The following is a 17,647-nucleotide window of genomic DNA, read 5'->3' on the forward strand; positions in this document are numbered from 1 at the left end:
TATATTTTTTAGGTGAAAAATTTCTACAATTGTAACCATACTCATTGCATTTGTTCACATTGTATTGAAATACAAAGAAACTACAACCGCCGTTTAAAACCTCGGCGATAGTATCTCATACTAAAAAATACAATTAAATATAATTTTACATGTAAACAAGAGTTATTAATTTTTTTAATTATAAAAATTTATAAATTAAAAAAAAATATTTAATTTTAAATATATTTAATATTTAATGTTACATGTATTTATTTTTATTATAAAATTTTATTTTAATAACAAATTACTAAATATTAATTTTTTCTTATTATATATAATTTAAAAAAACTAGATAAACTAATATATATTATTTAGAAAATAATTTATATAATTTAAAAAATTAAGTAAATTTAAAATGATATTTAAATAGTCAAAAAAATAAAAATACATTAATTTTACAATTAAAATGATTTTTTATTATTTATATATAAAAAAATTTACATAATTTTTATAAATGATATAGAATATTTTATATAAATAATTTACATACTAATTTATGTAATTTTATTGATTTGTATAATTTGTATTAAAAAATTATTTGCTATATAATGTTTTATAGTGAAAACAAAAATATTAACATGTAAGCTTTCTAAAAAATCAAATATTAATTTTTTATTAATTTAGATAATTTAAATATTAAAATAGATTTAATTAATTTGTATAAATTACATTGATGTAATTATATTGATTTATATAATTAGAGTAAAAATAATAGGTATATTAAATCAATTTACAAATTAATTTTTGAAAATAATTTATATGTAAATTATATATTGGTAAAATATTAATAAACATATGTAAAATATTTAAAATAAAAAAATATAAAATAAAATTAAAATGATTTATATATTAAATATATTTTTTTAATGCATAAATTCTAATAACAGGAAAAATTATATTTTTTTTTACTAATGATAGATACAAAAGAGTATTTATAAATTTAACTAAATAAAACAAATATTTTAGTAATTTATTTTTTTAATAAAAGATCATCAATTTATCTCTTATAAAAAATATTTTTATTTCTTATTTTATTTAATAATTTATCACCATCAAAATTAAGGTTTGAATTATAACAAATCAAAATTATAGTTTAACCTAATTTTAATTATTAATAAATTTATCATATGATATATTAATAAATTTATCACATGATTTACGATTGAATGAATTATATAAAACCATTTAAACTCAGTACAAAACTTTTTTTATCATTATCTATTTGTTAAAAAAATGTTGCCGACAATGCAATCATATTGGATGAAGGGTCAGAGGTGGTCATGAGAATTAAATTAAGAGAGCCCACAAAAAAGGAAAGAGAAAAGCGTAGCAAGAAAGTATCTTGTAAATGTAATGACTCTTCGTGTCGGCACTCTTTGTATGAACTACTAATTGTTGAAATTGAAATATCATCTTCTCGTGAAAAAGGCATTTGAAGTTTCTAAAATAGGAACAATTAGTTTGAAAGAATAAAATTCAAATAAAAGTAGCTCAAGTCACATATATAAGTGTTATATTTTCTAATAAAAGAGAAAAAGATGATGAAAATTATAAGTAGGATAATGATGGTGAGTTCAAACAAATTAATATCATTCTTGAAAATAATTAAGATATAATTATCCTACCCATAAACTTCGAATATCACTTGTTTTTTCTTCCAATAAAGAATTAGAACTTAATACGAAAACACTATGTTATTCGTTTATCAGTTAAAAAAGTAGCTCTGTTTGGGGACTATAATTTGAGTATTGTACAAAAAGTCAACAACACGCTTTCCCAATTCGCTTTGTAGTAAGAACACGCTTTCTTTTCCTTTGCAGAATACTACGTCATAATCCTATTGCTACGTGTGAGTTCCACAAACTGCGTTTTAACTGAATTTCAACGAGCGTTGGCTTAATAGCATTGACATTGGGGTGAGGGGGTGGGGACCATAATACACCAAATAAATTAAAAATCAACTAAAACTAATTCTTTACTAAATTGAATCAAAATTTAAAAACCAATTAAAACAATTATATTAATTGTTTTGTTAGAACTACTTGATGTCATTAGACCGTCAAAATGATTGTTTTATCATTTGTTATTTTGGTTTACTTGATAATAGAGACAAAAGTATTAAGACTAAAAATGTTAAAAATAATTATTTAGAGACTTAAAAAAATAAAATTAAGACTAAAACCATTATTAACTCAAAAGAAAATTAACCATCAACTTGAGGTTACCAATGTCATTTCATACTTTTCTTGGTGAATGGGCTCCCAAGCCCAACATTATTTATCGAATAAATGGGCCTAAGAAAGTCCATATACTGAACCCGAATTCCAGTTCGGATGTAGAATTCGGGTGATCCAGGACCCGTGGACCCACGTCGTGAACTACGAGAACGAGACCCCAGTTGTTGTTGGTGTGAATGAACAAGCGATTTGTACGAGGTAGTGGTGCTGTTCTGTTGCGTGAACAAATTGAGGTGTGCATGTTCATTATTGGGCACCGATGGATTCAGTTTCTGTGCAAATAGCGACGTCAAAATTTGTTCTTTGCCCCGCGGCCACGGCCAGTTCTAAGAAGAATGCCATCATCAATTTCAGTTCCAATTTCAAAGGAACTCTCACCAAAATCCATGCCATTTCCCCAAATGGCTCTGCCTCTAGCTGCACTTCGCGTGTGGTCAGTTCATCTTTTTTCTTTTAATCCTTTAATGGATTTTTTTTTAGAAACGTTTAGAAAAAAAATACTGTGATGTTAAATTTCTTGATTTCTTAACATTGGTGCGAGTCCTTGAACAAGGTCTTAGGTTCAACTCTGCGCAATGAAAAAAAATGTGATTGAGAGGAAAAAATCTCACTAAACGTTGCTAGTCAGGTTCGATGGAGATTAGTCATTGGCAAAATCAATGTTTGCCAATGGACATTCCATATCAATAACATAACATGGTTACCAAAAAAAAAAATCTTGATATATGACATAAATGGTTTTTTTTATTTATTTATTATTAAGGATGTCTTTAGGATAAAACAACTGTCAGCGTTTTTATTTTTTTTATTTCTTTATGATTCCAATTTGAAGATCTTAATGACTGTGTATAACTGTCCCGAATCATATTACACGACCCTTGTATTATTTGGCATTAGTTTATGGTTATCCCTTGCTACATTTCCTGAGGCAACAAATTTTAATTTTGTGTATTACTATGCAAAAGACTTTCTTGGTGCATTTTATGCTTTCTTTTTTTTAAATTTCTTTCTCCTTTCTAGTTTTTATTTATTTAGTGTTTTTGGAAGTTTAGTATTTGACCTAGGGGTACTAGGGTGGTTTTGGTCCTTGAAAAAGGTTTTACTTTGGTTTGTGTATTTCCAGATGTTTACTCATTAACTGCTACTTAGTCATATAATGACCTTGTTATGTTTCTACCTTGACCACAATTCTTTTCCATTTCTGTTGTACTTGAGATTTGAAAAATCATTCAATCACCTGCTGAATTCAGGAAAATAATGCCAAAAGATATGCATTTGCTAGGAGTGGTTCGCGTATGATATCATTTTATAATGTTGCTTTCATTTTGACCAAAAAGAAAAAAACAGAAACAAGTGTTGCTTCAGTGACCTATGATCAGGACGCTTTCTTGGAGTTTTCTGTATTTGAAATTCAGATATAAGCTGTCCTCAAAATCATTGACAGCACATAGATCTTGATTAGGAAGGTTCATTCTGCTGAGCTTGTCTAATATCTGCTGGCATTGCATGCTATAATTTCCCTGGAAAAGTTGAGCCTACCTTAGCCAATTTAGATAAACTTCTCAATGAACATTTAGAAGCTAAAATGAATTAAACTTCTCCCATAAGTTAAAATCAACATATATACTCCAACTTACAGAAAAGTTAAATAAGGGAGCTGCACAAAAAATGAGGTGTATAAGTTAATTTTAACTTTCGAGAGAAATTTGATTCATTTTGCCTCACTTATCCATATCATCATCTTGTATAAGTGTTTGTTTAGAAGTTTATCCACACTGGCCTTTCAAGTATAGTCTGCAGATTTGAAGGATTCGTAAGTGGTAAAAAGTGAGCTGAAAGTTGTTTTTTCTTCTTTCATACAGATTCTCTAAAGTACATTGGACTGTGAGGATGCAACAATTACAAATATATGTGTGCAAGATTTATTTCTAAATATTGTTAAAATTAGAAAAATAGAAGATTCTGTTGAAATGAAGTCCATTTGTCTAAGTCAAAATTGAATGCTAAGATCGTAGGATTGCATACTTCCACAAGACCATGATGTTTGCTTGAAGCTATGATCCTAATCACACCGATAAACATGATTTGGTGTGAGCGTTTGGGACTGCTGTGATTGATCATGGGGTTGTTGGGGTAGAAGATCCCATTATGGCAGTCTAGTCGCCCAATTCCGAAAAGTAAACCTCAATCCCACATGACATCTTAAGACCCTGATGCCTACAAACTCTTTTTGCATTCCTTCAACCCTTCCCTACTACCTGTTTGCACTCCTTGAACTTTGATCCATGGCTGCTACCAATTGTGACTTGTGGGTAACAGTTGAGAAAGAGAGGGTGGGCAGTGGTTTAGCGTCTTCCTTGCTTCTGTTTCTGTTTTGATGTGGTTCTGCTTCTAGTTGTGTGCTTTGCCGCTTGCTTGCTTGCTATTTGCTCATGCAATGTTTTGTTCAATGGTCTAATGATTTTTAGACTCTATTGTATGTCTCCGATTGTAGTGGTAATATCCAATAGTGTTAACTGTTATAAAAAAATTTGTCTATTATTTTATGAATTGTACTTGAGTTTTTTACTTCTTATGTATTGTAGTAAATAGGATCTTGCGATCCAATATACAATCCCACATATTTGTTTCACTCACTCTTCCATTCTTAGGTAGGATCTCAGTCTTGACTGCCTTGTATTTGTCATAGATGGTGAGAAAATTAAATGGCATGATATATGAATTTTGTATATTGAGGCGTGGCCTTCAATAGTTTAGATACCACAAGGCCAATAAGTTTTTGTATGTAATAAGTATGTCAACTTAGACTTCTATTACTGATTACTGGTTGATGCATATTTTCATTGCTCACATGTTTTATGAATGGACTCCTAATATTCTGTTTTCCCTTGAGGACAACTGTAGTATTCAAATTGTTTTGGTATTATTTTCAATGTTTCTATTGACATGTTTCTAGGAAAATATAGATATCACATAAGTTTTTCAGGTTGTTAGAGGGGAAGTGGAGGATCTTTTCGCAAAATATTTTGCTCTTTTTTGTTTTATTGAGATCTGTGCATCCTTGTATATTGAGACATGTAGAACTTTTTTCCCTCAATTTTTGACAATTTAGACATACACTCGATATATTGTGTGTAACTTTACTGACAAGCTGGATTTACAAGGGGCTGTGTTCCTTGGATGGATATTCAACATGACTGGAGAGCTTTTTTCATACTTCCTATGCAGATGTTTGGTCTTTGTTGAACGGGTGTCTCAGCTAACTATTTCCTTATCTTTCAGTCTGTGTCAAGTTTAAAGACAGACAAGAACAAAGGCAGAAGTAATCTTGAATCCCTGTTTTGTTATGATAAGGCTATTCCAGAAGAAATAATTGAGAAACCTGTTGGGTTATCTTTGGAAGAGAAAGCTATTGGTAACAATCCCCGATGCACTGATTGCCAGGCCAAAGGTGCTGTGCTTTGTGCCACTTGTGCTGGTTCTGGTCTATATGTTGACTCCATAATGGAAAGCCAGGGCATAATTGTTAAAGTTCGTTGCTTAGGTATATTCTTTTTCCAGTTCAAACAACCTTTTGATATGTGCCTGCTGCAAGATCTCCTACGCCTTCCTTGTGTTTAAACTGTATTTGCTGCATCTTTTTGTTATTTGGTATTGTTATTGTTACCAATAGCATTTTTTGTGATTGTCACAATGTCTCGTATATGTAGAAGCTATTCTCTCATGGAACTTCTTGATTTTGTGGATGACCAATTTTAGCTTGAACTTCTTTTTTTATGGTTTACTTAGATGAATAATTGGAGCTTGGGCTTTTGTGAGGACTTTGAATGAAACAATTTTGAAAAAAGTTAAACCTTTTTGACATGTAGAGAATTGGTATAACTTGTATGATGATATGTGGTGAAAACTTGATATGACATTCTACTAATTGCTAGATTAAAAAAAGGATGCATAGGCACAATCATAATCATCATCTAACTGTATGATGCTGTGTGTCTTTATTGGTGCAAGCAGGATCTGCTGCAGTTGGCTTTCTGCACCATGTGCAGCTTTGATCCTTCAGCTGCAGATTGCACAGTCCTGTTTATAATTTTTTTATATAAATATAGAAAATGCCATTTGCTTGTGCAGTTGTATTTTCAACTGTATATGACTGAGATCCTTATTGGTGAATATATTTTTATTTGACAACTGTGGCCATGCAGGTTGCGGGGGAACAGGAAATATAATGTGTGCAGAATGTGGCGGACGAGGTCATCTGGGACCAAAATGATCAAGTCTAACTTTTTGGAGTTTTACTGTACCAACAATATGTAATATCTTTGTTGATATTGCTTGTACCCATTTTTTATTTTTTTATAAATCAAGGAGTCGTTACGACTGAAACCCAAGATATTTACCAAAATCTCTGCTATTCCTCACGCATGAACTTAAGTTTAGATGGTTGTCATATTTATTCTTAAGTTTCTCTTAGTATTTTCTTTGCTCACACCTCACAGTGATGATTACCTGTAATACTTTTACATGATTGAAAGTTACATACAGTTGATTTATTAATGAACTATAATGTCCCTTTGATTGGTAGTATAGTGTGGAGCTAATTATAAAAGCTATTAATCCTTTGGTCATTATATATATATATATGGTTTTGTTGTTTCAGTTGTACTCTATCAGCTATGCCTATCAGTCCTAGCTGAATGGAGCTGTTGTTCATTGCATTTAGCTGTCTATATTCATGTACAAATAAAGAACCAACATTATCAAGATTTATCACAATTCAAGACTACATCAAAACCAAATCATTATATACAATGCAAAATTGTCCTTCCTAATCTCGGGGGATACTGAAGCGAACTTGGTTTAGTGTTCCTTCATTATTTAGACTCAGCTCAAATTGTTACCTCTGAATATTTGCAAAGCTTGAGATCTATTAAGCTGCTCCAAGCGTACTGGAATAGTGGAGTCAAATTGAGTGCTCTGTGGATTTTCTGCGTAGGCAACATAGTAAGCTGAAACACATGCTTGTACCCATGCAATAGCCAACCGACACTGCAAAGACATTAGCACTATTGTAAGGGTCGTTATCATATAGGTAAACAAGTCATGCAAAAAAAGAAGAGAAAAATGCTAACAATACATTCTCTATACACTTCTATGAACACTTAGCCACTTGTTAAAATTTATTAGAAACTATAAGATTTTGTGAATCACTTATATTTAACAAGTCATGCTTATGGTTTTATAGTGTCTGATAAATTTAAACTACAGTTTATAGTATGATAGGAGTATTGCTAGCACTCCTCCAAGAGATAATTAGAATATAGATGAGAAATAATACACTTAAATTGTCAAATGAAACCTATTATTAGTACTTACAATGAAATAGCCAATCAGGAAAGCATAAATGGACACTTCTGTGGCATAGCTCTTGTGCATTACAATACTCCAAATTCCACTCACTAGACTACATATTGCACCTGTTCCAACACCACTAAGGAAACAGAATGCCCCTGTGAGATCCAAGTCAATGAGTTGCTCCAATCCAACTCTAATGAACATTTCCCAAGTATCAGTAGATGCCTGCACAAACCCTTTGTTATAAACTCCAACATGCACAAAACCCCACCGGTTCCCACGGACCACAAGAAAAGATGCAACCCCCATATAGCAACTAACACAGGAAAACATGAACTCATCTGTGTCTCCTCCAACCAGGCTCGTGGTTCGCGCAAAACCTCGGAAGAGCACGATGACAGGAACGAGGATGGAGCCCATGGAAACACTTCCAGTTAAGTGCTTGATTGTGTCACAAAATGCAACTCTAGTGTCCATGTCAACTCCTCCTGCAAAATTCATATACTTGACCCTTGAAATAGTGACATACATTGCATTCTTCAGAAACTGCATAGTCCATCCTAGGCTCAACAGGATCAAGAAGATGAAAAAGGCTGCTAGTTTGGTTCTGTTTTCAATAGCTCTTCCCCCTCCAATTCCAGCCACCAGAAAACAACAATAAAGGGTTCCAATGAGAATTGAATAAAGGGTTAGCCCCTGGGTTCTGTTTGGAGGAAAAGCTATTGAAACTGACAAGATTCTGGTGGCATATTCAAATCTAGGATTGACCCAACAAAAATAGAGGGATTGAACTAATGCACAAACCAAAGCAATCACACCGACTGCCAGACTCACTGCAGTGCCAATGCACACAAACATGATTCCCATTGCACATATTAGAAGGGGACTCAACCAAAATACCAACTTAACCACCCTTGTGGAATGGCGTGCAGTGATCCATTGCCATGTGAAACCAACAATTCCAGCACATGCTGCTGATGCAAGAAGTTGAGGGTACCATTTCTTGGGGTGGAAATGGTGGGTGTGAGAATCAGAAACAAGACCATATATGGTAAGAAGAGTCACCAAGGCTGCAACTAGGAACAAATGCAAGTAGAAGAGAATCTTGAAGACCCTTCTTGCTGTTTGACCCGCCACAGTTGTTGTGTTAGGAAAGCTTGAAACTTGTGCCTGCACAAGAAATAACCAAGTTGACCCTTAAGTTCTTTTTTTTTTTTTCCAACCAAAAGATATGTAACAAATCCAGTGCCTCTAAACTGTTAGAGAGAAAGGTTTCCAATTTCTATCTCAATTGATAAAACAAGCAATAAGACACACTCAAGAGTATTATAAGAAATGGATGTGTAGGGGAAGCAACACCAAAAGAAGAAGAATGAAGCAAAAAGAAGTTAGAGTTAAAGATAACATAAAGAACAAAGGAACAAAGAGAGAAAGAGAAAGAGAAAGAGAGAGAAAACCTTGATGGGCACTGTGAATGGAAGCCTTTGCTGTGGAGCTTGTGGTGGGATTTGGATGATCTGAGGTGGTGTGGTGGTATCAGAGTTGTTCAACATGGCCATGTTGAGTATGCTATTCTATTTGAAATGCATTCACAATTCAATCTCCTCACAAAGAATTTCTTATGATTTTCTTTCACTTTCTTGGCCCCCAGGAATGAACCAACCAAGATGGAAAACTCTTCAAATCTTGTCTGAGAAACCATACAATATTATTTACTCAAATCTTGTTGCTCTAATCGAAGTCAATATTCACAATTTCACACCACAATTGCTACACAAGCAACTGACTCAGTCCTCGTTTTTCTCTCAAATCATTTTTTTCTTCTTCTTTCTATTGCAGCATGTTCAAATACTTCTGAATCGAGTAGTGGGGTAGTGCAGATTTTGTGCTTCGGTTGGTCATTGGTGTGTGGTTGATGACGTGGCATGGTGACGTGGACTCCAGGTACATGGTAACGTGCTGAAACGCAAGAGGGTCCCTTCTCTCTTGTGGTTATGGTCCACGTTACCATATTTCCCGGGAAAATATGGTAACTCATAAGAAAAAAAAGAAAAAAGGAATGAAGAAAAGAAAATGACTTTTTTAAAGGCGGTGTTGTTTGTTCAGTTCAACTACTACTCTACAGGTCCAACTAATATTCACTTCTTCTCCAATGCCTATATTTGAGCAACGATCGATAAATATACTAAATTTAATAATGTGCTATGAGTGGTCAAAAAATATCAAGGAATATTTATTGTTCAAACAAGAGTCATACTTCTCATTCAGAAAAAAAGTTATAAATATTAAAGCGATCTTATCCAAAAATATACATTTCAAAGCTCGGCATTTAGTTTGTTTGACTTTGAATTTGATAGTTTTTAAAGTTTTGCCAAATTCAGTTGAGAGGTTGCTTTGTTGTTCAACGTGCAAATATATTGGAATTCATTTTATTTATTCTCCAATAAAGAATGGACCATCCTTTTTTGCTGTCGATTTTTGATTTAAGGGTTCCATGAATAAGGAAAAATAGGGGAAGAAACCTGATTATGCAGATAGTTTTAGCCTCTTAGGCATGTATATATTATCTCTTGTTATAATTTCCCTTTTAAGCTGATATATAAATTTGTAAACGTGAATGGCATACCATTACCAAAGCATAAAAATGGAAAATACTCGACTTTAAACTTTTACATTATATATTTCAATATGAATATTTTAATGATTTTTACTTGGCATATTATATATAAGATTTTTGAATTTGCTTAAGTCAAAGATGGTTGGGTATAAGCATTTCACGTTAAAATGACAACGTACCAAATGTTTCAAAGTTTTTTTAATTAATAATTTGAAGGTGGGGGTGCTTGCAATACTGATGTGTAATGATCAATTGGACCATAACTCAACAGACGCACCAAATTAGTGATGAAGAAAAAAAAATAATTTTTTTATTACCAAATGTTACTCAACACGCAGTGAGACAGAGAAAAAAGATAAAAATAAGTGTTGATAAGATATTTTTAAAAATATAATATCTAAAAATCATTACACGATTGGGATTTGGGAACTAGGATATATGGTCTTGATTTTGGAGTTAAAGCCAATGATAAAGAAGTTTAAGAATCAAGATCTTTCGTGTGAATAACTAATAAAGTTTATCGTACAATCATTGGATTGGATTAAGCAAACTGTAAACAAAGTGACTAAGAGGAAAACTTTTGACAATATTTTGACTTTCTTTTGAAGTAATGTGGAAATTCTATCATACACGCCTTTTATTATATAGTATCGCAATTCGCAAAAACATATTGTATGCAAATCCATATGTAATTCAACGATTTTGCTATAATACTTACTTTTCAATATACAAAGAGACCCTAAATTTATATATATATATATATATATATATATATATATATATATATATATATATATATATATATATATACATATACATATATCGTAATACAAAAACAAATATACTATTTTACAAATGAAACGATGATTGTTTCCCTCTGATTTTCCCTTTTCTGCATAACTATCACCAATTGAGATGAGAACGAATCATCATCAATTTAAATGAGTACAGGGAAATCAATCGAAGACAAAAGCTAGTTGTTTTAATATTTCCCCTTTATCCTCTTTTATTTGATTCCCGTTGAATAAAGCTTAAGTTTCTTCTCTAGTTGGTTTTCCAATAAAGAAAGTTCGTATATAACCACTCAATTGTCTTTTCCTTTTGAAAGAGACAGATATTAGAACTAACAACTCAAATCTGCCTAAATATACAGCACCCTTGTTGATTGACCTAAAGAAACCAAAACAGACTTGAAAGATAATCAAATAGAATAGGCATTTTACTTTTTCTAGCAGTTCTTACATAGCTTTTTACGAAGTGGGGTATTAGAGGGCTAATAGAAATTTTTACATAAACTTAGTGTATTAATAATGTATGAGTCACTAACCATTTACAGATTTTGAATTAAATTGATTTTGAATAGATGTGATTTGTATTTGGAAGTTCTATTATAAAAATTATAAAAACTAGTCCTAAAATTCAGTATAAAAGCTCAGTAATTTTAACCCGCCAACTGAATCCAACTACTACCAGGTTGTTTAGTAACACTCCCTTCTACCATTTTGTTTCTCAAATCTCAACTCTATGCAATTTTTCCACATTGATTGTGATGCATAAATGTTAGACAGTAGAACATAGGTTGAGGGTTCATTCAGTTCTATATCAGCAAGGATGTTTGATATTCTGTCTCCTATTTCAGCATTCTCGTGTTTAGAGCAAGCACCAAGGAAAGTCTTCCATAAAAGAGATTTTGACTAGAATGGAGCTTCCTTTATCAAAGCCTCTGCTTCTTCCAACTTTGCTGCTTGACCGAGAATATCGACCATGCAGGCATAATGGTTTATAGTTACTTCACTGTTGTATTCACTTCTCATGTACCGAAAATATTCGCAACCTTCTTCCACCAGTCCAGCATGGCTACATGCAGCTAAAACCCCTGTGAAGGTGACACCATCAGGTTCTAATCCAGCTTCTTTAGCTTTGTTAAACAGGTCAATAGCTTCTCTACCAAGACCATGATAAGCATATCAATATATCATAGTTGTCCACGTAACTAAATTACGGTCACTTATAGTATTGAAAAACTTGCAGGCATCTCTAATGTTTCCACATTTACTATACATGTCTGTAATGGAAGAAGCCACATGAAGATCAACCTCAAGGCCAACTTTGATAACCCAGGAATGGAAACATTTGCCTATGTCCAATGCTGCTAAGCCAGAAGCAGCTGAAATACAGCTGGATAAGATAGACTCATCAACCTGAAAAATGGGAACAGTTTGGAATTCTGCAAAATGCTTAAGTACTTCTTTATGATAACCATTTTGGACCCATGCTGTTAACATGACACTCCAAGAGACAAGATCTTTCTCTTTCATGGACAAGAAGACATGTAAAGCATTCAGAGTTTCATGTTTAAATACTGCATACATGTTAATCAGGGCACTTCCAACAAACGGATGATATTCAAATCCTACTTTGATGATATAAGTTTGGGCTTGTTTTCCTACATCAAGTGCCTTTATTTCTGCACAAGCCTGAATAACACTAATTAAAGTGAATTGACTGGGTTTTGAATATTGAAGCATATCGCAGAAGATCCCCAGTGCTTCTACAAAGTGCCCTGATTCACCACATCCAGATATGATAGTAGTCCAGGAAAACTCATTTCGTATCAGCATTCTTTTGAAAATCAATTTTGCATCATCAATAGCTCTACATCTAACATACATCTCAAGAAGAGCATTTTCTACACCCAATCTACAGTCATCTTCCAAAGGATTTTTAATCACGTAAGAATGAAAAGATCTTCCTTCTTTAAGCATAAAAAGGTTCCCACAAGCACGCAGAGCATAACTGATTGAAGAACTGCTTTGTGCAATACCAACTTCCCTCATCCCACAAAACAGCTCTAAAGCTTTCAAATCATTTGAATTGAAAATTAAAGTGTTCATCATGGCATTTCCACATATTTCATTCTTATTGCAAACGTCAAGAAAACATTTATAAGCATCAGATATCATCCCAAAATTTCCATACATGTTGATAAAGGCACTGCCAAGATATGAATCCATCTTGAAGCCAAGTTTGATGACACCACAGTGAATTTGAGTACCAGAAAGCTCAGTCTCCAAATTTGAGCACAAACTGACAACACTCGCAGAAGTAAATGGATCCAGTTTATTACCTTCACAAAGAAAATCAACATATAATGCAAGTCCTTCCTTAGATTTTCCAATCTGATTAAACCCAGCAAGTAAAGCACACATTGCCACATTATCCTTCTCGCCAAGAATTTGAAACACTTTACGAGCATCTTCTAATAATTGCAGTTTAACATAGCAGTCAATAATAGCCCCACCCACAACAGCATCATTTTCAATCCCAGTCTGGTCATGAACAGACCTGCCAAGTTCAACATCCAACACATCAGCACAGAGTTTAACAATGATCATGTAAAGTGATTCCGTGACACAGCAGAGTGCCCCATCTCATGAAACAGCTTCAGAGAACCCTTCACGTCAGACACCTCCACGTAAGCATTCAGCAAAGTATTCCACAATGCCTCACACCTTTCACCAAGACAAACCCCATCAAAAACCTTCCTGGAATTCTCAATATCACCACATTCAGCATACATGTGAAGAATCGAAGCACTGCAAAAACTATGCAAATCAAAACCACTTTTGAGTATCAACCCATGAATGACCTTCCCCATCACAGGATCACACATGACCCTGCAAGCCCTGAGTGCCACAAAAAAACCAAACTCGTTGGGGCACATCCCGGATTGACACAAGCCACGAAACAAACTCAAACCTATTTCATGTTTCCCCACGTGGACATAACAAGAGACTAAGCTGGTCCAAGAAACCAAACTCGGTTGAGGAATTTCATCAAACAATTTATGTGCATTCTGAACTTGTCCAATGTCTCCATAAAATCTAATCATATTGTTTTGTACAATGACATCCTTGTCGAGGGCAGTTTTAACGAAAAGAGAGTGAAGAGTTTTGCCAAAGTTGAGGTCTTTGAGGTCCCTCAGGTGCTGAAAGAGGGAGACACAGTCATGGAAGCAAAATCCTCTATTGTTTTGGAGTGCTGCTTTTGAATGGAATTGTTGTGTTCTTGTCAGCATTGGTTTGTTGGGCAATTGGGTTCTGAAAAACAAAGAGAGCCTGGTGGTGAAAAGGTAGTGGAGAACCATTTTTGAGAATTTGTTCGGTTCTATCTTTCCAATTGCACATTTTTGTCAACAAGTTCTGATTTTGCGAACTGACTCAACTCAACTGTGATGTGAAAACATGAAGACAAGGTGGTTGACACTATTTTTAACCTAAATTCCTTCCATTCCATGTCTTAAACAAATTCTTTCAAAAGGGATTTTTGTCATCAAAAAATTTCTGCTTAGTGTTTGAAGATTTGGTTGCGGGTAGTTCCCATTCTAGTTATGAAAAATAGCGGGTTTCCCAATGTTCTCTTCAATTTTCCATCTTATATGTAGGAAACCTGCGAGGATAAAAAAAAAGCCTTAATTGTATTTTCAATTTCCACACTATAATTTACCTTCAATTTTAATTGTGAGATTCATATGCTTAACTATATAGTTTTTTAAATTATATCTGATAAAATGTAATTATTATTTAATTACAATAAAATATATAATTATATCCAAACAAAACATATTTCCATAATGCACTCATGATTTACATAACTAGATTTTTAATCTAACATAACATTTAAAGTTACATAATTGTATGTTGGACAATATGTAGATATAGTTTTTTAAACGTTGTTGACGTTGTTCTTTTACTAAAAGTAGAGTTTTGTTTAGGAGTTAATTAATAAAGATTGAAAAAATAAAATCTAGATCAATTTTATATATCATCTTATCATAATTTATTATGTATAATAAATTTGTTGATTTTTATATTAATTTCAATAAAAAATGAAAATATAAAATATTTTCAATAAGTTACCTTGAAAAGCTTATGAAAATAAACTAAAAATATCTTATAGACTAGTCAGAAGATGATTTTGTAAGCTCTCTTAAATACTCTTACAAACACTCATAACATAAAATAAGTCTAAATAAGTTGTTAAGAACTAAAATAACCAATCTGTAAAAAAAAAAAACTAAATATAACCAAAACATGAAAATGGAAAATACTTGACTTAAAACTTTTACATTCTATAAGCCAAATACTATTTTTAAATAGTTTTTACTTGTGTATTTATACCGATGGATAAAAATGATATGTTGTTGTTGCTTTTTGTTCTCCATTTTTATTTTTCATTTCTACCCCTAATATGCACTTATAATAAATAAATAAATATAATGCATATCTATTATTTATTCTATACTTTTTTTTGGAAAATCATTACCTTCACTTCTACTCACTCCCTCTCCCCGGAAGTTACATGATTTTTCAAATATTTACTCCTACCACTCACTTCACATACGTGCATTCATTCACATTCTCTCTTTTTTCCTCTACCATTCTTTATTCTCTCCATTCTTTCTTCTATGCATTCTTTGTTCCTCACACTGACTTCATTTGATCCCCTCATACTGACTCCAGTAAGACTCCTATATTGCCATATCAGGTAAGAATTATTTTCTCTCTTCATGCTTTAATGTATGGAGTTTATTGCTTTCTTTATTTTGTCCTTCTTTCTCCCAATTGTATTCTTTTCTAATTTCTTCTTTTTTCTTTTTCAATTTCCTTCATCTTGCTACTTCTTTTTCTTCTTTGTCCTGTGTCTTATTCTTTTTGGGTTATTCTTTTTCAGGGTTATATATTCTATTAAAAAAAAATCACATACGCTTGCAACCTTTTTACCTTTTTTCCTGGGTTTTTTATTTCCAATTTTCCATACCCATCATTTTGTTTTCCATGTATGCATCAATAGTTGAAAGCTTACTTTGGCAAAAAAATAAAAAATGACTTTTATTAAAAAAAATTGTAAAACCAAACTAACTTTTAAAATTAAAAAAGAAAAAATGAAATTACAATTTAATTTTAAAAGATGCCAAATTTTGAAACTTCAAACTCAATGTCAATTTTTTATTATTTTGTAGCTATTTTTAAAGAAATCAGTATTTTAAAAAAGCGTTTAATATTTTCCGATTTTATCCTCCCCCAATACAGAATTTTTTAAATCATAATATTCACTTTTAAAAACAATTGACTTTTATTAGAAAAATTGTAAAACAAACTGACTTTTAAAATTAAAAAAGGAAAAAAAATCAATTTCAAAATAAAAAATTGGATCAAATTTCACATCAATAGAAGAAAAAATAAATTATGATTTAATTTTAAAAGATACCAAATTTTAAAACTTAAAACTGTCAATGTCGAGTTTTTATTCTTTTTAACTCTTTTTAAAGGAATCATTATTTTTAAAAAAGTGTCCAATCTTTTTCGATTCTATCTTCTCCGAATATGGAATTTTAAAAATCATAATATTCACTTTTAAAAACTTTGTTGCATATAAAAATTGTTTAATAAAACTTTGTTGTTGCGTATAATCGGAGAGTGAGCGATTACAAAATATTGTGATATGATCGGAAAGTGATTGTGTGATTACCTCAAATCTTTAAGAATGTGCAGTTATCCACAATTTATAAGTTATCAAATTCAACTTTTTTATTTATTTTGCATTCTCGGAATAATAATATGTTCACTTTTTAAATAAAAATGATTTTTAAAATTAAAATAAACTAAAAAATTTAATTAACAATAGTTCCTTTTTTCTGCATTTATTATTTTTGTTTGTATTCATTATCGAGATCTTATATTTATCATGTTGTAGTGATTCTTTTTTTAAAAAATTGTTTTTATTTGTTTAATTTGTATTGTATATATTTTCTTCTTATTTTTAAGAAGATGGTAAAAGTAATATTTTTTATAAATGTAGACTTTCCCCAGGCTATATTTTTTGTAAGGATTTAATAAATTTTCCCTTTATATATGGTTGCTTAGATTGTGATACAGCTCTTTTTTAACCTGAAAGGCTGAAACCAATGGCTGACCAAATTTTGAATTGTTATTATACCATTATATATACGCTAATGTATAATGAAATAATTTTAAAAAAATATATATTAAATTTAGTGTACAAATACGATAATAAAATAAAAATGTGGACACACGCCCACAAGTTACACATAAGATTTTTAAATTTTCTTGCGCGAAAGATGGTTGGGTATAAACATCTTATCACGAGTTAAAATGACAGCGTACCAAATATTTCAAAGTTTTTTTAATTAATAGTTTTAAGGTGAGTTAATAGAGATGAATTGGGATTTGGGAGCTAGGATATATGATGAAGAAAGTTAAAGATCTTTCGTGTGAATAACTAGGAACGTTTATTATACAAATCATTGGAGTGGATTAAGCAAATTGTAAACAAAGTGATTGAGAAGGGGATACTTGTGACAATATTTTGACTTTCT

The 17,647-nt window shown here is 31.8% G+C and overlaps 4 protein-coding genes across 4 annotated transcripts; 1 reads left to right on the forward strand and 3 right to left on the reverse strand.

Moving 5' to 3' along the window:
- The first annotated feature begins 2,398 nt into the window (after positions 1 to 2,398).
- Positions 2,399 to 6,838, forward strand: LOC114400521. Its single transcript, XM_028363006.1, has 3 exons — positions 2,399 to 2,709; positions 5,559 to 5,820; positions 6,482 to 6,838. The coding sequence occupies exons 1-3, from the start codon at positions 2,536 to 2,538 to the stop codon at positions 6,547 to 6,549; spliced, it is 504 nt and encodes a 167-aa protein (XP_028218807.1). The 5' UTR covers positions 2,399 to 2,535; the 3' UTR covers positions 6,550 to 6,838.
- A 127-nt stretch (positions 6,839 to 6,965) lies between these two features.
- Positions 6,966 to 9,727, reverse strand: LOC114400520 (protein PNS1-like). Its single transcript, XM_028363005.1, has 3 exons — positions 9,089 to 9,727; positions 7,653 to 8,801; positions 6,966 to 7,325 (listed from the first exon to the last, which is right to left on the reverse strand). The coding sequence occupies exons 1-3, from the start codon at positions 9,188 to 9,190 to the stop codon at positions 7,161 to 7,163; spliced, it is 1,416 nt and encodes a 471-aa protein (XP_028218806.1). The 5' UTR covers positions 9,191 to 9,727; the 3' UTR covers positions 6,966 to 7,160.
- A 2,215-nt stretch (positions 9,728 to 11,942) lies between these two features.
- LOC114398803 (pentatricopeptide repeat-containing protein At2g40720-like) lies at positions 11,943 to 13,643 on the reverse strand. The gene is made up of 2 exons (XM_028360944.1): positions 12,274 to 13,643; positions 11,943 to 12,192 (listed from the first exon to the last, which is right to left on the reverse strand). Exons 1-2 carry the CDS (start codon positions 13,641 to 13,643, stop codon positions 11,943 to 11,945), a joined length of 1,620 nt encoding a protein of 539 aa, XP_028216745.1.
- Positions 13,640 to 14,395, reverse strand: LOC114398804 (putative pentatricopeptide repeat-containing protein At3g13770, mitochondrial). Its single transcript, XM_028360945.1, has one exon. It carries the CDS (start codon positions 14,393 to 14,395, stop codon positions 13,640 to 13,642), a length of 756 nt encoding a protein of 251 aa, XP_028216746.1.
- Positions 14,396 to 17,647: the final 3,252 nt, after the last annotated feature.

Source organism: Glycine soja, chromosome 19, assembly GCF_004193775.1.
Source record: "Glycine soja cultivar W05 chromosome 19, ASM419377v2, whole genome shotgun sequence".
Lineage (NCBI taxonomy): Eukaryota > Viridiplantae > Streptophyta > Magnoliopsida > Fabales > Fabaceae > Glycine > Glycine soja.

Coding starts and splice junctions, on each gene's coding strand:
- LOC114398803 (XM_028360944.1), bottom strand. CDS start 13,643: ATGATCATTGTTAAACTCTGTGCTGATGTGTTGGATGTTGAACTTGGC. Junction 12,193..12,273: donor AACATTAGAGATGCCTGCAA/GTTTTTCAATAC, acceptor TGGTCTTGGTAG/AGAAGCTATTGACCTGTTTA.
- LOC114398804 (XM_028360945.1), bottom strand. CDS start 14,395: ATGGTTCTCCACTACCTTTTCACCACCAGGCTCTCTTTGTTTTTCAGA.
- LOC114400521 (XM_028363006.1), top strand. CDS start 2,536: ATGGATTCAGTTTCTGTGCAAATAGCGACGTCAAAATTTGTTCTTTGC. Junction 2,710..5,558: donor CTAGCTGCACTTCGCGTGTG/GTCAGTTCATCT, acceptor CTTATCTTTCAG/TCTGTGTCAAGTTTAAAGAC. Junction 5,821..6,481: donor TGTTAAAGTTCGTTGCTTAG/GTATATTCTTTT, acceptor GTGGCCATGCAG/GTTGCGGGGGAACAGGAAAT.
- LOC114400520 (XM_028363005.1), bottom strand. CDS start 9,190: ATGGCCATGTTGAACAACTCTGATACCACCACACCACCTCAGATCATC. Junction 8,802..9,088: donor CATTCACAGTGCCCATCAAG/GTTTTCTCTCTC, acceptor TTTCTTGTGCAG/GCACAAGTTTCAAGCTTTCC. Junction 7,326..7,652: donor TCCTGATTGGCTATTTCATT/GTAAGTACTAAT, acceptor ATGTCTTTGCAG/TGTCGGTTGGCTATTGCATG.